The sequence below is a fragment of the Phoxinus phoxinus genome (genome assembly GCF_949152265.1).
Source record: "Phoxinus phoxinus genome assembly, chromosome: 1".
Classification (NCBI taxonomy): Eukaryota; Metazoa; Chordata; class Actinopteri; order Cypriniformes; family Leuciscidae; genus Phoxinus; species Phoxinus phoxinus.
The window spans coordinates 41,706,841-41,722,243 of NC_136876.1; the positions used below are offsets into that span (position 1 = coordinate 41,706,841).

The 15,403-nt window shown below is 35.8% G+C and overlaps 2 protein-coding genes across 2 annotated transcripts in view; both read left to right on the plus strand.

Moving 5' to 3' along the window:
- Nucleotides 1-1,431: 1,431 nt before the first annotated feature.
- Nucleotides 1,432-3,923, plus strand: LOC307010196 (NAD(P)(+)--arginine ADP-ribosyltransferase 2-like; the record flags this gene model as incomplete). The annotated part of the gene is made up of 3 exons (XM_079634669.1): nt 1,432-1,491; nt 1,786-1,947; nt 3,177-3,923. The coding sequence occupies 3 exons, from the start codon at nt 1,432-1,434 to the stop codon at nt 3,921-3,923; spliced, it is 969 nt and encodes a 322-aa protein (XP_079490795.1).
- Nucleotides 2,648-15,403, plus strand: part of LOC306987536 (NAD(P)(+)--arginine ADP-ribosyltransferase 2-like) — a 36,424-nt gene continuing 23,668 nt past the window's right edge. The window contains exon 1 of the mRNA XM_079591895.1: nt 2,648-2,773. The gene's annotated coding sequence lies outside the window, so the exon portion shown is untranslated. The remainder of the gene's footprint in view (nt 2,774-15,403) is intronic.

Sequence of the window (15,403 nt, forward strand, 5' to 3'; positions counted from 1 at the left end):
AAAGAATCTTTCCCGTAGTGTCTTTCGACGCAGTACGAGAGAACTCTCGTAAGAGAACGAAACAGCAGCATGTGTCCAAATTTTTATCTTAACCATTCTATTTCATCAGAAACGATATGAAAACAGGGCTTTACGTGTAAAATACCGAACTTGTCCTTTAAGAAACACATCTGCATATTCAAACTGAATCACACCTTTTTTCACTTTAACACCGTTCTCACAAAAACCCCATCGTAAGTGTCATTGCCACAGTGAACAGAGAAACAAAACCACAAAAGTCTGGTTATCACACAACCTCAAAACCAACAGGAGGTGTCGTGTCTTTTCTTCTTAGCATGCAGTTATGATGACTGACATTTCCATGATCATAATCTGGTGTCAACCCTGCTTTCTGCCGGCACTGACATGACAGGAAAGAGTTTGTCCTTTGTAAACCACACATACACCAGACTTTCACAGGTGTTGCATTATGGAGAATTAAACTATTCACATGAACTGTTGCACAGTTGCTACATGTTCCAGTACACAAGCACAAACATTTTCAGCTAATAAAACCTTATATAAAAATATAAAAACCTTCCTCATCTCTTGGTTAGAAGAGTCATTCTCGTTTGGCAGTGAGCGACAGACTAAAAAAAAGAGAGAAGAAGAATAGTTGTGTGTGATTTTCTACTTATTTGGGGTAAAAAAAAAAACATTATACAATTTAGAGTTTTTAAATGTTATTTTTATTGGACCACAGGACCAATTTAGTTTGAAAAGACAGCCGAACTCAGAAAACAAAAACATTTACATAATATGGCTGTGATATTAATCCAACAATAAATTTAACATAAAAACAAAAGCAAATTATCATTCTGTATTGGGTCTGTAAGTACATAGTACTTAAAGCTACTTAATATAAAGTGGGACCCTGTATGGTTTCACTTGCTTAGCGGTGATAGTCCTGGAACAACTTAGTTCTAAAAGTCCGCCGATCTCATAAAACTAACAGAATATGGCTGTAGACTGAAATTAATCCAAGAATAAATTCAACATAAACATTATTCTGGATTGTTTCACTTGGTTAGTGGTAATACTCCTGGAAGCATTTTCTCTTTTTGGTAATGCAGAGAAACATCTGGCATTTGGTACACCTCATGTACATCTTGCTTCATCTTTACAGTCAGGAGGCCAAGGTTGCACAGGTGTGAGTCTACACTGAACAAAATTATAAACGCATTATAAATTATAAACACTTTTGTTTTTACCCCCATTTGCCCAGTCAAGTCGGTTACGACGAAGAACTACTGTCAGGTCGAAACCCCGATGAGGACGACGAGCATGCAGATGAGCTTCCCTGACAGTTTGTGCAGAAATTATTTGGTTATGCAAAACGATTGTTGCAGCAGCTGTCCGGGTGGCGGGTCTCAGACGATCTTGGAGGTGAAGATGCCGGATGTGGAGGCTGGTGTGGTTACACGTGGTCTGCGGTTGAGAGCCCGGTTGGATGTACTGCCAAATTCTCTGAAATGCCTTTGGAGATGGCTTATGGTAGAGAAATTAACATTCAATTCATGGGACAACAGCCCTGGTGGACATTTCTGCAGTCAGCATGCCAATTGCACGCTCCCTCAAAACTTGCGACATCTGTGGCATTGTGCTGTGTGATAAAACTGCACATTTTAGAGTGGCCTTTTATTGTGGATGTGCAATTATCATGCTGTCTCAGGAGGCTAGGACAGGTAAGCTTGTGTTCTAGTATGAATATTACAGACATGAATACTGATGATATGATCATTATGATTTCTGTTTTTGCAGGATCACAGCGCTGCTGTTGAAGGAAAGATATTTCCATTGGATATGGCACTGAATTCTGTTGATGATCAATATGACGGTTGTAGAGAGAACATGGCAAACCTGGTGAAGACAAAATATCTGGAATATCTGGACTCGGAATCTGAATTTGCAATAGCTTGGAAATATGCTGAAAATAAAAACACAAGCCACCAGGGGATAACTTGACAAAGAATCACTCAATTGCTATTTATATGTACACAAGCTCAATTTTAAAGCTATATAAGCAGTTCAATGATGCCGTTCGTAATGATAAGAGAATATATACGAAAACAAACCATTCAAATGGTATTCACTTTTTGTTAACAGACGCAATACAGATTCTGAAGAAAACACTAAAAGTTATCGTGCAAACATTAAATTTAATAAGAATGTTCTAAAGAAAGAGAATTGTTTTGGCTCATTTGCTTCTTCACATCGACACTTCAGTCATTGAAGCGTTGAAATGAGACATCTTACTGATATTAAAATTGTTTATGTTATCAGAGATTTAGTTCATGAGGAGATTGACCAGTTACAGAGGACAGGAAGAACTTCATATGAGTTGATTAATGAGTTTAAAAATGTTTGTTTGTTTTTTATTCAATTTTTTAGTTAGATTTCAGGTTTGGATTGAAGGTAGGATGGTATGTTTCAATTATCAATTTCATGAAAATCCACAATTATGTACCATTATTACACATTCTGAGAAGAAGAAAAAAAAGAGACAATGCTCAGGAACTCAAGAGTTTGACCAATGTGAAACTCCCATCAATCACACTTTCAACCCACACACATTTTCAGCATTATAAGGCACCTTCCTCATCTCTTAGTCTGAAGAGTCATTGTCTTCTGGCTGAAAGCGAAAGACTTTTCTAATCTTCTCTTGAAGTTGCTCTTGAAAAATAACAGAAAGCTAATTCAGAATCAGACACAAAAAAGACAACACTACTTTCAGGTAAGTTTGCGGGTTGAAGTAAATAATCATTGTAACACTTCCATCAGTGTAATAATAATCACAGGTTTAAGTGATTGTTTAAAAAAACTGTCAAAAAATGTGTTATATGAATTTAAATCTGTATTAGTTAATTTAATTGTGCCCATCTATGTACATTCGTGTCCATTATATTTTGAGTCATATTTATTTGTGAGATTCTGTAGTGTTTCTGGTTGTCTTTCATCGTCTGTTCTTCACTAGATCTACTAGATCATCAGAGGGATTTGACTGAATCAAGATGCTGCTGATCATCGAAGCTCTTCTTCTCATTTTAGCTGCTCTAGGACAGGTAGCTTGTGTTCTAGTATGAATATTACAGACATGAATAATGACAATGTGATCATTATGATTTCTGTTTCTGCAGGATCACAGCGCTGCTGCAGGACAGATATATCCATTGGATATGGCAACGGATTCAGTTGATGATCAATATATGGGCTGTAGAGGGAAAATGGCAAATCGGGTGGAGACAAAAATTCTAAAGGAGGAACTTGAAAGAAAGAATATTTTTAAAACGGCTTGGGATAAAGGGAAAGATTTAGTCAAGACCCCAAAGAAAGGTTTGAAAAAGAATCATGCAATTGCCATTTATGTGTACAGTGATGCTCTTGTATTTAATTCCTTCAATCCTGACACTCGTCGTAATAAAAACCAGTACGAACACAATATATACACATGGTATTCACTTCACTTTCTGTTAGCAGATGCAATAAAGATTTTAAAGAAAACACAAATTCGATGCTATTATACTTATCGGGGCACAAAAGTTGAATTTTATAAGTATGTTCTGAACAAAGAGGTTCGATTCGGCTCATTTGCATCCTCCTCTCTTGATCGTGAAGTAGCAAGAGGTTTTGGAAAAGTATCTTGTTTTGAAATCTACACTTGTGAAGGTGCTGATGTGACAGAATATTCTAAGCTTTCTCGTGAGAAAGAGGTGCTGATTCCTCCATATGAGAAGTTTAAAGTCACTGATGTCAAGACAATTGGTGAGCAGAAAAATCTCTGGTGTGACACTGTGTTCACTTTGAAGAGCACTGGAACAAGAAGTGACCTGAACTGTGCTCTATTCAAAAATCATCCAAGACCAAAACAAAGTCTTATGCGCTGAACAACGTGCTTTGAATTTACATGATATAATTATGCACATCATCTCCAATATTTGTCTCTCTTGGTTTAGTTTAATAATTATTTGTCTGAAAACACAATTTGTTTAATTTCAACAAAATTAAATAAAGTTATTTTTAAGAGACCCAATTCAGTGGCCTCAAAGTGATTTTGTGTCTCTAATTCATTTCTTCATTTATACTTGCATCTTTTTGCATCACATTACTGAACATTTGTAGTGCTTTCTATTTAACTGTCAGCAATAGCATATTGACTGAATGACTTTCTAAGTGCAGTGTAGCAATATTTCAATATTCAATATTTAGGACTAAAGCAACAGGACAATACACTCAAAAAAATAAATTGTTGAATGAACATGATTTAATCGTATCACCCATTATGCATCTAAGCAAGATTTGAATATTTTATTTGAACACAATATTGGTTTGTAAATTGAACATGATTGTAATATGTCAATGCAACTTCTTTGCAACTAATTGAATCAACATGTTTGTATTGTGTTAGACTAATCAAATGTATTCTCATTCACTCAAAGCACAGGAAAGCAGAATCACCAAAGGAGAAAATCAAATTTTTAAGTCACCATTATGGAGATCAGTGTGTGTTTTAGTTGGGCTCTTCACCCTTAAATTATTAACTTTAAGTTTTGTTTGGCTGCTGTACATGAGTTATATCAGCCAGATGAACAAATAGGAACGGTGATCTGATGGTGTTGGTTATGTATTAACATAACCATTATTTCAAAATCATTTAACCTGAATCACTGAACTCATATAGAGTCCAATTTATGGGTTAGGTTTAATTTATTAATTTAACCTATTTAATAGGTTTAGCCTTTTCAATGAAATTAAAACGATCAAATCAATACAAATAAAAATATATATATACACATTTGTTTTTTGGGCACACACAGACATCAATAATCGGTGTATGAATCTCAACAATGGGGATATTTATAAAGCATGTTGCAGTGCATTCTGTGTTGCACCAATCAAAACTCATTCATAGCTCCCATCATGCATTGCTGCATGAATAAATAATGAGCTTATGATCAGAGGTGAGCTGTTTCTCACCATTGCTGAGATTCATACGTTAAATATTGATGTCTGTGTGTGCCTAAAAAATAAATGTGTATATAAATATGTATATATATTTTTTATTTTTATTGATATGATCGTTTTAGTATATTGATAAGGCTAAACATATTATGCAGCTAAAATTAATAAAATAAACCTAAATCATAAATTGGATTCTATATGAGTTCAGTGATTCAGGTTATATGATTGTGAAATAATGGTTATGTTAATACACAACCAACACCATCAGATCACCGTTCCTATTTGTTCATCTGGCTGTTATAACTTATGTACAGCAGCCAAACAAAACTTAAAGTTAATAATTTAAGGGTGAAGAGCCCAACTAAAACACACACTGATCTCCATAATGGTGACTTACAAATTAGATTTTCTCCTTTGGTGATTCTGCTTTCCTGTGCTTTGAGTGAATGAGAATACATTTGATTAGTCTATCACAATACAAACATGTTGATTCAATTAGTTGCAAAGAAGTTGCATTGACATATTACAATCGTGTTCAATTTACAAACCAATATTGTGTTCAAATAAAATATTCTAATCTTGCTTAGATGCATAATGGGTGATACGATTAAATCATGTTCATTCAACAATTTATTTTTTGGAGTGTACTTTTTGGAGTATAATGCCTAACGCTACTCAACCTTCAAAACGGAGACCTGGCTAAATGAGGGTAATATCAGTGTACTCTCAGAATTACTGCCACATTATTGCAGTTATATCAATACCTCTTACTGGACAAGGTGGAGGATTGATGACCATATTTAATAAGAACTTTAATCAGCTTGTGAAATGTAAGATTATGACTCATCTTAAGGAGAGAGAAACTCAGAGTTTGTCCTGCATGAAACCACAGGTCTTCAGTTGCATTATGAGATGAGCCTAATGCTTCATGATTATTTGATCTCTATATTGATCTTACAGTGACTCAAAATCGAATGTGTGAAAAATGTACTTTGTTGTCCCACCACAACTCTAAAGTAGAAGAATGTTTTGGAAATGCTCCTTGTGACTAATATAAACTAATATGATTAGGTTCCACTTTATTTCGATAGCCCACTTTAGCCATTCTACACAGCAAAAACTCCAGTGTTAAATTAACACTCCTGGGTGTTTATATGAGTCCACACTCAAGAGTGTAAAGTGTTAAAATATGAGTGTTAAATGAACACTCAAGAGTGTTAAAGTTAATGAGATAATTAAGTTAATAATTGAGTGATGATTGAACATTAGTGATGAACACCTGATGTTAACAAGCAGAATCACTGAAGGAGAAAATCTCAAATTGTAAGCCACCATTATGGAGATCAGTGTTTGCTTTAGTTGGGCTCTTGACCCTTATATTATTTATTTAGAATTTTGTGTGCCTGCTGTTATTTATTTATAACAGACAGATGAATAAAGAAAAAAAGTGATCTGTTGGTTATGTTGTGACAATCATAATTTAAGCTTGATCACTGAACCCTTATTTCTGACTTAGATATAAGTTGTTAATTACAGCATAACTGTGATTCTACATAAATATCCAGAATTTTTGATAAATAAATATGTAATAATTATTTTTTAAGTTTTTTTGAAAAAAAAAATCTTTATTTTAGGCACACACAGATATCAAGATTCAGTCTATGCATCTCAACAATGGTGATGAGCAAAATATTCAATTAGGAAAATGAAATTACTTCATATAATTTGTTCATTCCGCAATGCATGATGGGAGCCATTAATGAGTTGATTGGTGGCAGCCGCTGCAACATGCTTTATTATTGTCACCATTGTTGAGATTCACAGGCTGATTATTGATGTCTGTGTTTCTAAATAAAGTATTTAAAAGTCTCTTGATCAGAACAGTGTTTATTAAATATTTTGGATTATAATAAAAATACTGAAAATCATACGGTTTAGTATCAGAGAGCAGCTTTATAAACAAGTTAAACCAAACTATGTAAATAAGTTTTGTTTATTTCAGATCACAATATGATTGTCAAAACATGACCAACACCATCAGATCACATTTTCTCTTTGTTCATCTGACTGTTAATAATCAGTAACAGCAGACAAGCAAAATCTAAAGTTAATAATATAAGGGTGAAGAGCCCAACTAAAGCAAACACTGATCTCCATAACGGTGACTTACAATTTGTGATTTTCTCCTTCAGTGATTCTGCTTGTTAACATCAGGTGTTCATCACTAATGCTCAATCATCACTCAATTATTAACTTAATTATCTCATTAACTTTAACACTCTTGAGTGTTCATTTAACACTCATATTTTAACACTTTACACTCTTGAGTGTGGACTCATATAAACACCCAGGAGTGTTAATTTAACACTGGAGTTTTTGCTGTGTACTTACTATAAGTAACTTTGCAACTACATGTCAACTAACTGTCATTAGAGCATTAGTAGACTGTAGACTGTCAGTAGACTGGTAGGTTATGGTTAGGTGTTAGGGTTTGGGTTAGCCCTTACTGTAGAAAAAGCCCAAATTCTTACAATATCATACCATTTTCCATTAAAACAGTAAAAAAAAGGAATATACCTACAGGAATATACTGTGCATTAACAGCGCTCAAAGTCGACACTCAGAGGCTGTTTTCCCAATCACACCCTATACCCTCATTCACTATTTCCTACATTAGTTCACTAATATAGTCCACTTGAATGAAAAGAAGTGAGTGAATTGAGACACTGATGAACACCTGATAAGCAGAATCACTGAAGGACAGAGAAAAAAGAACAGAAAAAAGAGAAACACAAGAACTACAACTGACTTCCAGCCACACTGAGTGTGAAACCAGTTTAACATTATTTATTTCATACATGTACAAAAGTTCTTGTTGAGAATGAACAGGGATTTATTTAATAATAAAGCTTGTTGTCACCATGATGGAGATCAGTATTTGCTTTAGTTGGTCTCTTGTACCTTGTCTTAAACATTTCTTCCTCTGGCTGTTGGAACAGTGAGTTTATAAAGCACATTTGTTACGGCAAGAAAAAGTCAAGAGAAAGTTGATCAGGTGTTTTTGGTTTTGTGATGATGTCATAATCATCCATGAGTGAGTTTTTGCTATTTTTTGTATATGAGATATGAATTTATGGGTTTAATGCAATATATTTGAAAATCTACAACATGAAATCCGGCAATCTTTCCGTAACCAGGTCAACTGAAGAATATTGTTATAATATAGTGCATTAAAATTGTATTTAATCCTGCTCGACTCAGGCACAGACAGAGATCTAAAATCATCATATGAATATCAACAATGGTGACGATCAAAAGTTTCATGTCGCAATGCATGCTGGGTACCAGGATAGTATAAAACTCCCAGCATGCTCTGCTGCATGAATAATAATTTTAAAAAAATATTCCCACCATTGTTGAGATGCATGTTCTAATTTGTGATATCTCTGTGTTTCTGTATTGCAGTGTAACTCTGTCATTTTTGGTTATGCTTGTGTTAGAAATAAATTAGTCGTTGTTGTGGTTTCACATTGGTGGTCACGTTAACATTTTTGATTGACAATTAAACTCTGAATGAGTGAGAATTAACTTCTTAGTGAATGAACAGGCTATATGATGATTTCATCATAACCACAATCATTCACAAACTGTGTGTATGCTCAAGTGTGATTTGCTAAAACACAGCTCAAGCAGCAAGAGAATAACTAATGTGTTAGCATCAGCAACGCAACTAAAGCAAACACTGATCTCTATAATGGTAACATTTTCAATTAAACATCTCAATAACAACTTCAGTAGATGTATGACAGAAATAAAGTCATACTGGTTAATAATATGTGTAATAATGTGTAATGGCTGGAAGTCAGTTGTAGTTCTTGTGTTTTTCTATTTTCTGCTCTTGTGTTTCTCTTTCCTTCAGTGATTCTGCTTGTTAACAGCAGGTGTTCATCACTAATGCTCAACAATCACTTACATATTCACTTAATTATCTCACTGCAACACTGCGTCAATGTTACTTTTTACTCTTTGTAGTGTGGATTTTCCTGTGGGGTTGAAAGGGTTAACAGTGTAAGATAAAAAGACACACCCACAAAAAGTATTTTAACAGTAATAAACTGTAAGTTATAAAACAGGTTTATACTGGCAACACTGTTGCCAGTAGTTTACTGTAAAATGTAGTTTTTTGGGTCACCATTGTGCTGAAGAGTAGAGCCTGTGCTTCAGTCCAGGAGAAGATCTGAAAACATTGATGATATGCTGCATGTTGCTTTATTTAATAGGCGGTGACTGTGTAATTGCTGGTCCAGTGGAATTTTTTTTATGTACTTAAGTTTTTTAATGGTTTCTAAGGAAAGTTCATAATACTCTTTGCTCACATTATTAATGCATTACACATATTAGTTAATACATTTAAATGACAGTTGGTCAATTTAAGGCAGTCGGTTTCTGCAAGTGAAATTAGTTTTAACTCGAGTTTTAATTTAGTGCATTTTACAGTAACAAACTGTTTATTACAGTAAAATACTGTAGATTACAGTAAAGTACTGTACAATTAACAGTAAATTACTGGCAACAGTGTTGCCAGTATTTTACTGTAAAAAAACACGGTAAGGTCTAACAGTGTGTAGTTGCCAAGTTACTTATAGTCAGTAGAATATCTGTTGGGCGACCAACAAACACGCTGAAACAGTGTTAGTGCTGTGAAACTCAATTATGTAGGTGAATTTTACAGATACTGATGAATTGCATGTGTTCACCCTGATAATTAAACATTAAGCATGATGTGTGTGTGTAATTATTTCTTTAGACAAGGACAGAAGATCAGACCAGCTGAAAAATTCTAATGGTTTCTATTAAAATTCCAATAGGAACCATTGGCTTTTACCATTTAGACCGCTACAGAATTTTTTTTTGTAGTGTGTTTGGGACATATTCCATTATATTTAATGCCCCCACCAATAGAACCCATCATGAGACCCACATAGACCACTATAATTCCCATTACAACCCCCATTACAACCAATACAATTCCCATGAAAACCATTACATCCAATAGAATTTATGTAATGGTTGCTATAGTTTTTTTAGCAGGGCAGTATCATGTGTGAAAGCTTTATCTTGTTTAGCTGTGGGAAGCAGAACTCTATAACTTGTTAACTGGTGGGACTGATATTTTTGTATGTTGAAAAGGATGTGCTTGTGTGACTGGTTGTACTTGTATAATGTAGCAGAGGGTTTTTTGAAGTTTCTGTCTTTGATGCATGTTTTTATGTAACAATGTTCATGTTCTCTAATTAATAATAATAATTAAAAAATGTGGCAGAGGGTGTGCTTTGGGTACATGCAGAAGGCTTAGACAAAGTTTACACTTTTATAAGAAATACAGCTGCCAGGTTTCAAACCTGTCAACACTGGATTGGGCTGTCAAAGCAGTCAGGTGGTTCACTACAGGAATGAACCAGTGTGTTTGCTTCACAAGTCAAGTCAGCAGTGGTTCATTGCAAGGAACGTTCGAGTTTGAAGCAAGCTTTCGGAACGTCGGTGTCAGACGTAACATCACTAATCACATGACAGACCAGAACAAGAAACAAAATTCAAACCGTGCCACATATGAGTTGAGTATAAAGCATATTTATCAACTTTCTTATGTTTTTGGGTTCGGTTTCTTACAATATTTGTATTCTTGGTTTTGGTGACAGAGCTCTGACACTGCTATCGTCTTGTCTTGGTGAGCGTGCGTTTTTCTGAGCTCGCTCGGGGCGTGCGTTATTCTGTCCATGTGAGTTGTTTTGTGTGTGTGGCGTGGTGTTCGGATCCCGACATTTCGGTCTAGTTTGGTTTCGGCTTATGAGTGTTCTCATTGGCTGCGTGGTACGTAAACTCACCTGCCTGTAGCTTTCTAGTAATCCTGAAGACAAAGGCTGCATTTACACTTGGCATTAACATGCGATCACCGTGATCCGATCAAGCAGATCGAATCATAAGCCAATCAGGACACGGTGTGTTTACACCAGTCCAAATCAAGTGGCTTCTGTATCTGGATAACAGATTGGATCTCGCAATAAAAAATAAAAAAAAGGATGGTTCCGGTGCAAAGTCTACCTGAAAGTGGTGGGTTTTCTTTTAAAAACAGTTTTCAGTCCGGGGACATTTTACAAATGTCGGAAAATGAGGAGGATGAAGAGGCTGCAAGTACTAATAATGTGGATAGATGCTGTAATTGAAACGGTACAGAGAAACGTATATCTGTCAGTAAATTATCTTTGGTCGCAAGACCGTGACAACGCCCGTCTTTGAACCTCTCTCGCTGTACGACGTAGAACCACCATTTAGGAGCCACGACCACAGAAATCACCACGATTGGTCATCTTTCTTCAGGGACAGCCCAAAATCATACCAATGTGTACCAGTGTGATATAGAGGCGGAGACGGTCGAATCCATTTGCAGATATGTATTAAAGGTGATGACAAACAGAGAATAATCAAACAGGAACTCAAAATATGTCAAGGGTAATCCAGAATCGAAGTCAAACAGGCAAAGTTCAGAGGCAGGCAGCAAAGGTTCATAAAACGAGTTCAGAGTCCAAGATCAAACACACAAGATCAAATCCAAGCACAGAGAAAACAAGGGTTACACACTGAGACAGAGGTTGGGTAAAACAATACTTTACAAATGACACAGAACAGAACAGTCCAGATAAAGGGTAGCTGAGGGTGCACAGGTGAGACTGATGAAAGCATAATTAGGTGATTAGGGAATAACGAGCATGAAGGATAATGGGAAATTAAGTCAGTATGCAGGAGAGAGGGATCTAGTGAAACCAGGAGGAGGCGCTGTCGTGCGTTCCGTGACAACCAGGCATTATGCAATGAGTAACGGAAAACTGCGGGCGGCAGCAAAAAGCTGCTTGGTTCAGGTTGCCGTCTGTCCTGAGTGTTTAAAGATTCATTCACGGCATATCGTAATTACCCTAATGATTCTGTGAATCACATGGCCGCTGGGCCATGTGTGGCAATGATGGAACAGCATGATCACAGCAAACAACATGTGGGCCGATTGTTGGTGTGAGGAGTGTGTCCCAGTTCAATCCAGTGATCATCTGGGGCCGTATTCACAAAGAATTTTAAGGCTAAAAGTAGCTCCTAACTGGCGAATTTAGGAGCAACTCCTAAAAATAATGGGCGTGTCACTTCTAACTTTAGGACTCCTAATTTTTTTCACTAAGAGTAATTCACGAAGCATTTTAGCCCTAAAAGTAGCACCTAAGTCTGGGACAGCTTAAAAGAAGTCGAGAGGACTCCTAACTCACTAAGACCTATTCACAAAGGATCTTAAAATCGCCGCGCGACACAGTGTGTTGGAGACAGCCAATGACACGGAGTTATTACAAAGATACCGCCTTAACCGTGAGGGAATAGGCTACTGATTGTTGTGGATCTTGTGAGGGATGCAATAACAGCGCCAACTAATCGCAACAACCCAATCAGTGCCGAATTGAAATGTTTGATAACACTTCGCTACCTGGCAACGGGGGAAATGCAATTGTGTAATGCCGACGATCTAGCGATATCCCAGCCATCGGTAATGCAGATCCATCCACCAAACCATCAATGCACTCTGTAGACCCCATATTATTCGACAGTTCATACGTTTTCCTGACATTCGCCAACTCCAAAGAAACAAAGCCAGCTTTATGGATATTGCCGGTGTGGTCGGTGCTATAGACGGGACACATATTAAAATAATTGCACCACGTCAGGATGAGGACGTGTTTGTGAATAGAAAGAAAACCCACTCCATCAATACCCAGATTGTGTTCGATGCAAACTTCACAATTCTCGATGTTGTATCCCAGTGCCGAATTTCCCTTTTATTTTATTTTTATTTTTTTCAGCACCAATTGGGCCAGCAGCAGTAACTGATCCTGCATCCAGTTGGGCTTTCTTTTCCGTTTTGGCGAGTTCATAATCCGCCGTCATTCAACTATTACATTACTTAAATAGGAGCAATATTTCCTTGCTTTAAGTAGTATATTTAGGCTAATAGGATGTCTTAACCAAGCAAGTGTTAATGCAAGTGTCGTTTTTCATTATTAGGCAAGTGGCGGTTTTCATTAGGGTATTAGGCTACCTTGATTTAATTTAATTTAATTCACAACTCTTTCTCTCTCTCTCTCTCCCTCTCTCTCTGCCTTTTTAGAATTACACTTCACTGGGGCCTGCACAAACATGTCATTATATATGCATTTCGATTACATTATTATTATTATTTTGTGTAGTAGGACACAGACATATTTAGATGTCGTAATTCCATGATTTGGTGCGTCTGTGTTATGTTCCGCATGATGGCCCTGTCATCTAACAACCAATCACCGTGATCATTGCGAGGAAGCTCGTGCATGATAATTGACGTCATCCATAGAAACGAAGACTCACTCTTAGTTTAGGAGTTGTCATTTTTCCTTACTAAGAGTAGGTCTGAAAGGCGTTGTGAATAACTTTTAAGAGAACACTCCTAGCTAAAATCTTTTAGTGCGATTTAGGAGTACTCCTAGTGGTAAGATAAAATGCTTTGTGAATACGGCCCCTGGTCCAAATCTTGAGCCAATTAAGTGCTCTTTAAACGTTCTCGTGTAAATAATGCAGTTAAACTTCGCTTAAAAAAAAAAAAAAAAAAAAAAAAAGTTTTTGCACTTAGTTTTTTTGTGTGGCGGTATCTGCAGTCATTGTTTTTTTTTTTTTTTTTTTTTACAGTGTAGATAAGGCTGTAGATAGACAACAATAAGGTTGTGGCTCAGTTTTGCGGTTTCTGGTTTACTTAAGGCTGAGAATCGGTACCAAAACTAAAAACTATTCAGGCCTGGTGCAGGGCCAGTTATTGTCTTTTATCCAGATCTGTGCCATAGGGCCATCCTTCTTTGGGACATGTGGGCTGTGGAAAAAGGTACTGTGTGGACCTGAGCTGGGCCAGAAAGAAATTGCCAAGTGGGTACTGACCTTGTACGTTAACCCTAAACTCACCTGAAAACACTGTCGTCTTTTTGTCAGGTTCTGTGTTTGTTTCTTTTCATTGTTTTTTTCAGGAGCAACGAAGAAAGAAGATCAGAAAAGTAATTGACAGTCAGATGACAACGACCCTTCAAACAAACAGATGAGGAAGGTGCCTCTTTAAATCGCTGATAATGTTTGTGTGTTTGTGATGCATCTAGGTCATCTATGGTTTAGATCACCTGATTGTCACTTGTGGCCGGTGGTTTCATGCACTACAGAGTTCAAATAATCATGAAGCATCAGGCTCATCTGATAATGCAACACTTGTGAAGACCTGTGGTTTCATGCAGGACACACTCTGAGTTTATCTACGCTTAAGATGAGTCATAATCTTGCATACATTTCACAAGCTTACTTTTTTTATTTAAATTGAGGAAAACATTTGCACCCATTTAATGTATAATGAAATGAATAGAATAATTCCATTCAAACACATTATGAATGATAAATCATAAATAATTATTATATTTTGTTGAAAGAAATGCAATTTCTCAATGATTTTGAACTGAAATTAATATTTTTCATCTTCTGCAATTAGCAACAGAGTGTTTGACTGAATGTAAAGGGATGGACACTTAAGAAGAGACTCATCCTTTCACAGGTTTTAGCAGCTATTGCTCATTTCATAACGCGTCATGGTGTTAGTAAAGCCAGACACAACATAACCACAACCGTCCCTCTTCTGCAAAATTAAAACCACAAAAACTCCAACATCACTAAGGTAAAAAGTATTAACTTCAATCTAAATAATAAAAATAATTCAAAGTTCATTGAAACCAATTAAATTCATCAAATGTAATGATAATATTGAAAATATTGCTGCAAACTGCATTGCACTTAGAAAGTCATTCACTAAGTACACTGTAAAAAATAAAACATAGATTTTATTTATATTTAATTAAAAATGAGGTAACATTTTACAAGCAATATTATTAATTAAATTTAACAAATTAGAATTGAGTAATAATTAATCGAATTAATTAATTAAATGTTAACCATTTAAAATTAGTAAAAATGACAAAATATATGTTATTGCCAACATTGAAGACACCTGATGTTAACAAGCAGAATCACTGAAGAAGAAAACCATAATTAACGTCACCATTATGGAGATGAGTGTGTGTTTTAGTTGGGCTCTTCACCCTTAAATTATTATCTTTAAGTTTTGTTTGGCTGCTGTACATGAGTTATAACAGCAGATGAACAAATAGAAAAGGTGATCTGATGGTGTTGTTTGTGTTTTAACATCATCATTATTTCACAATCATTTAACCTGAATCGGTGAACTTATATAGAGTCCAATTTATGAGTTAAGTTTATTTTTTTAATTTAAGCTGCATAATTTTTTTAGCCT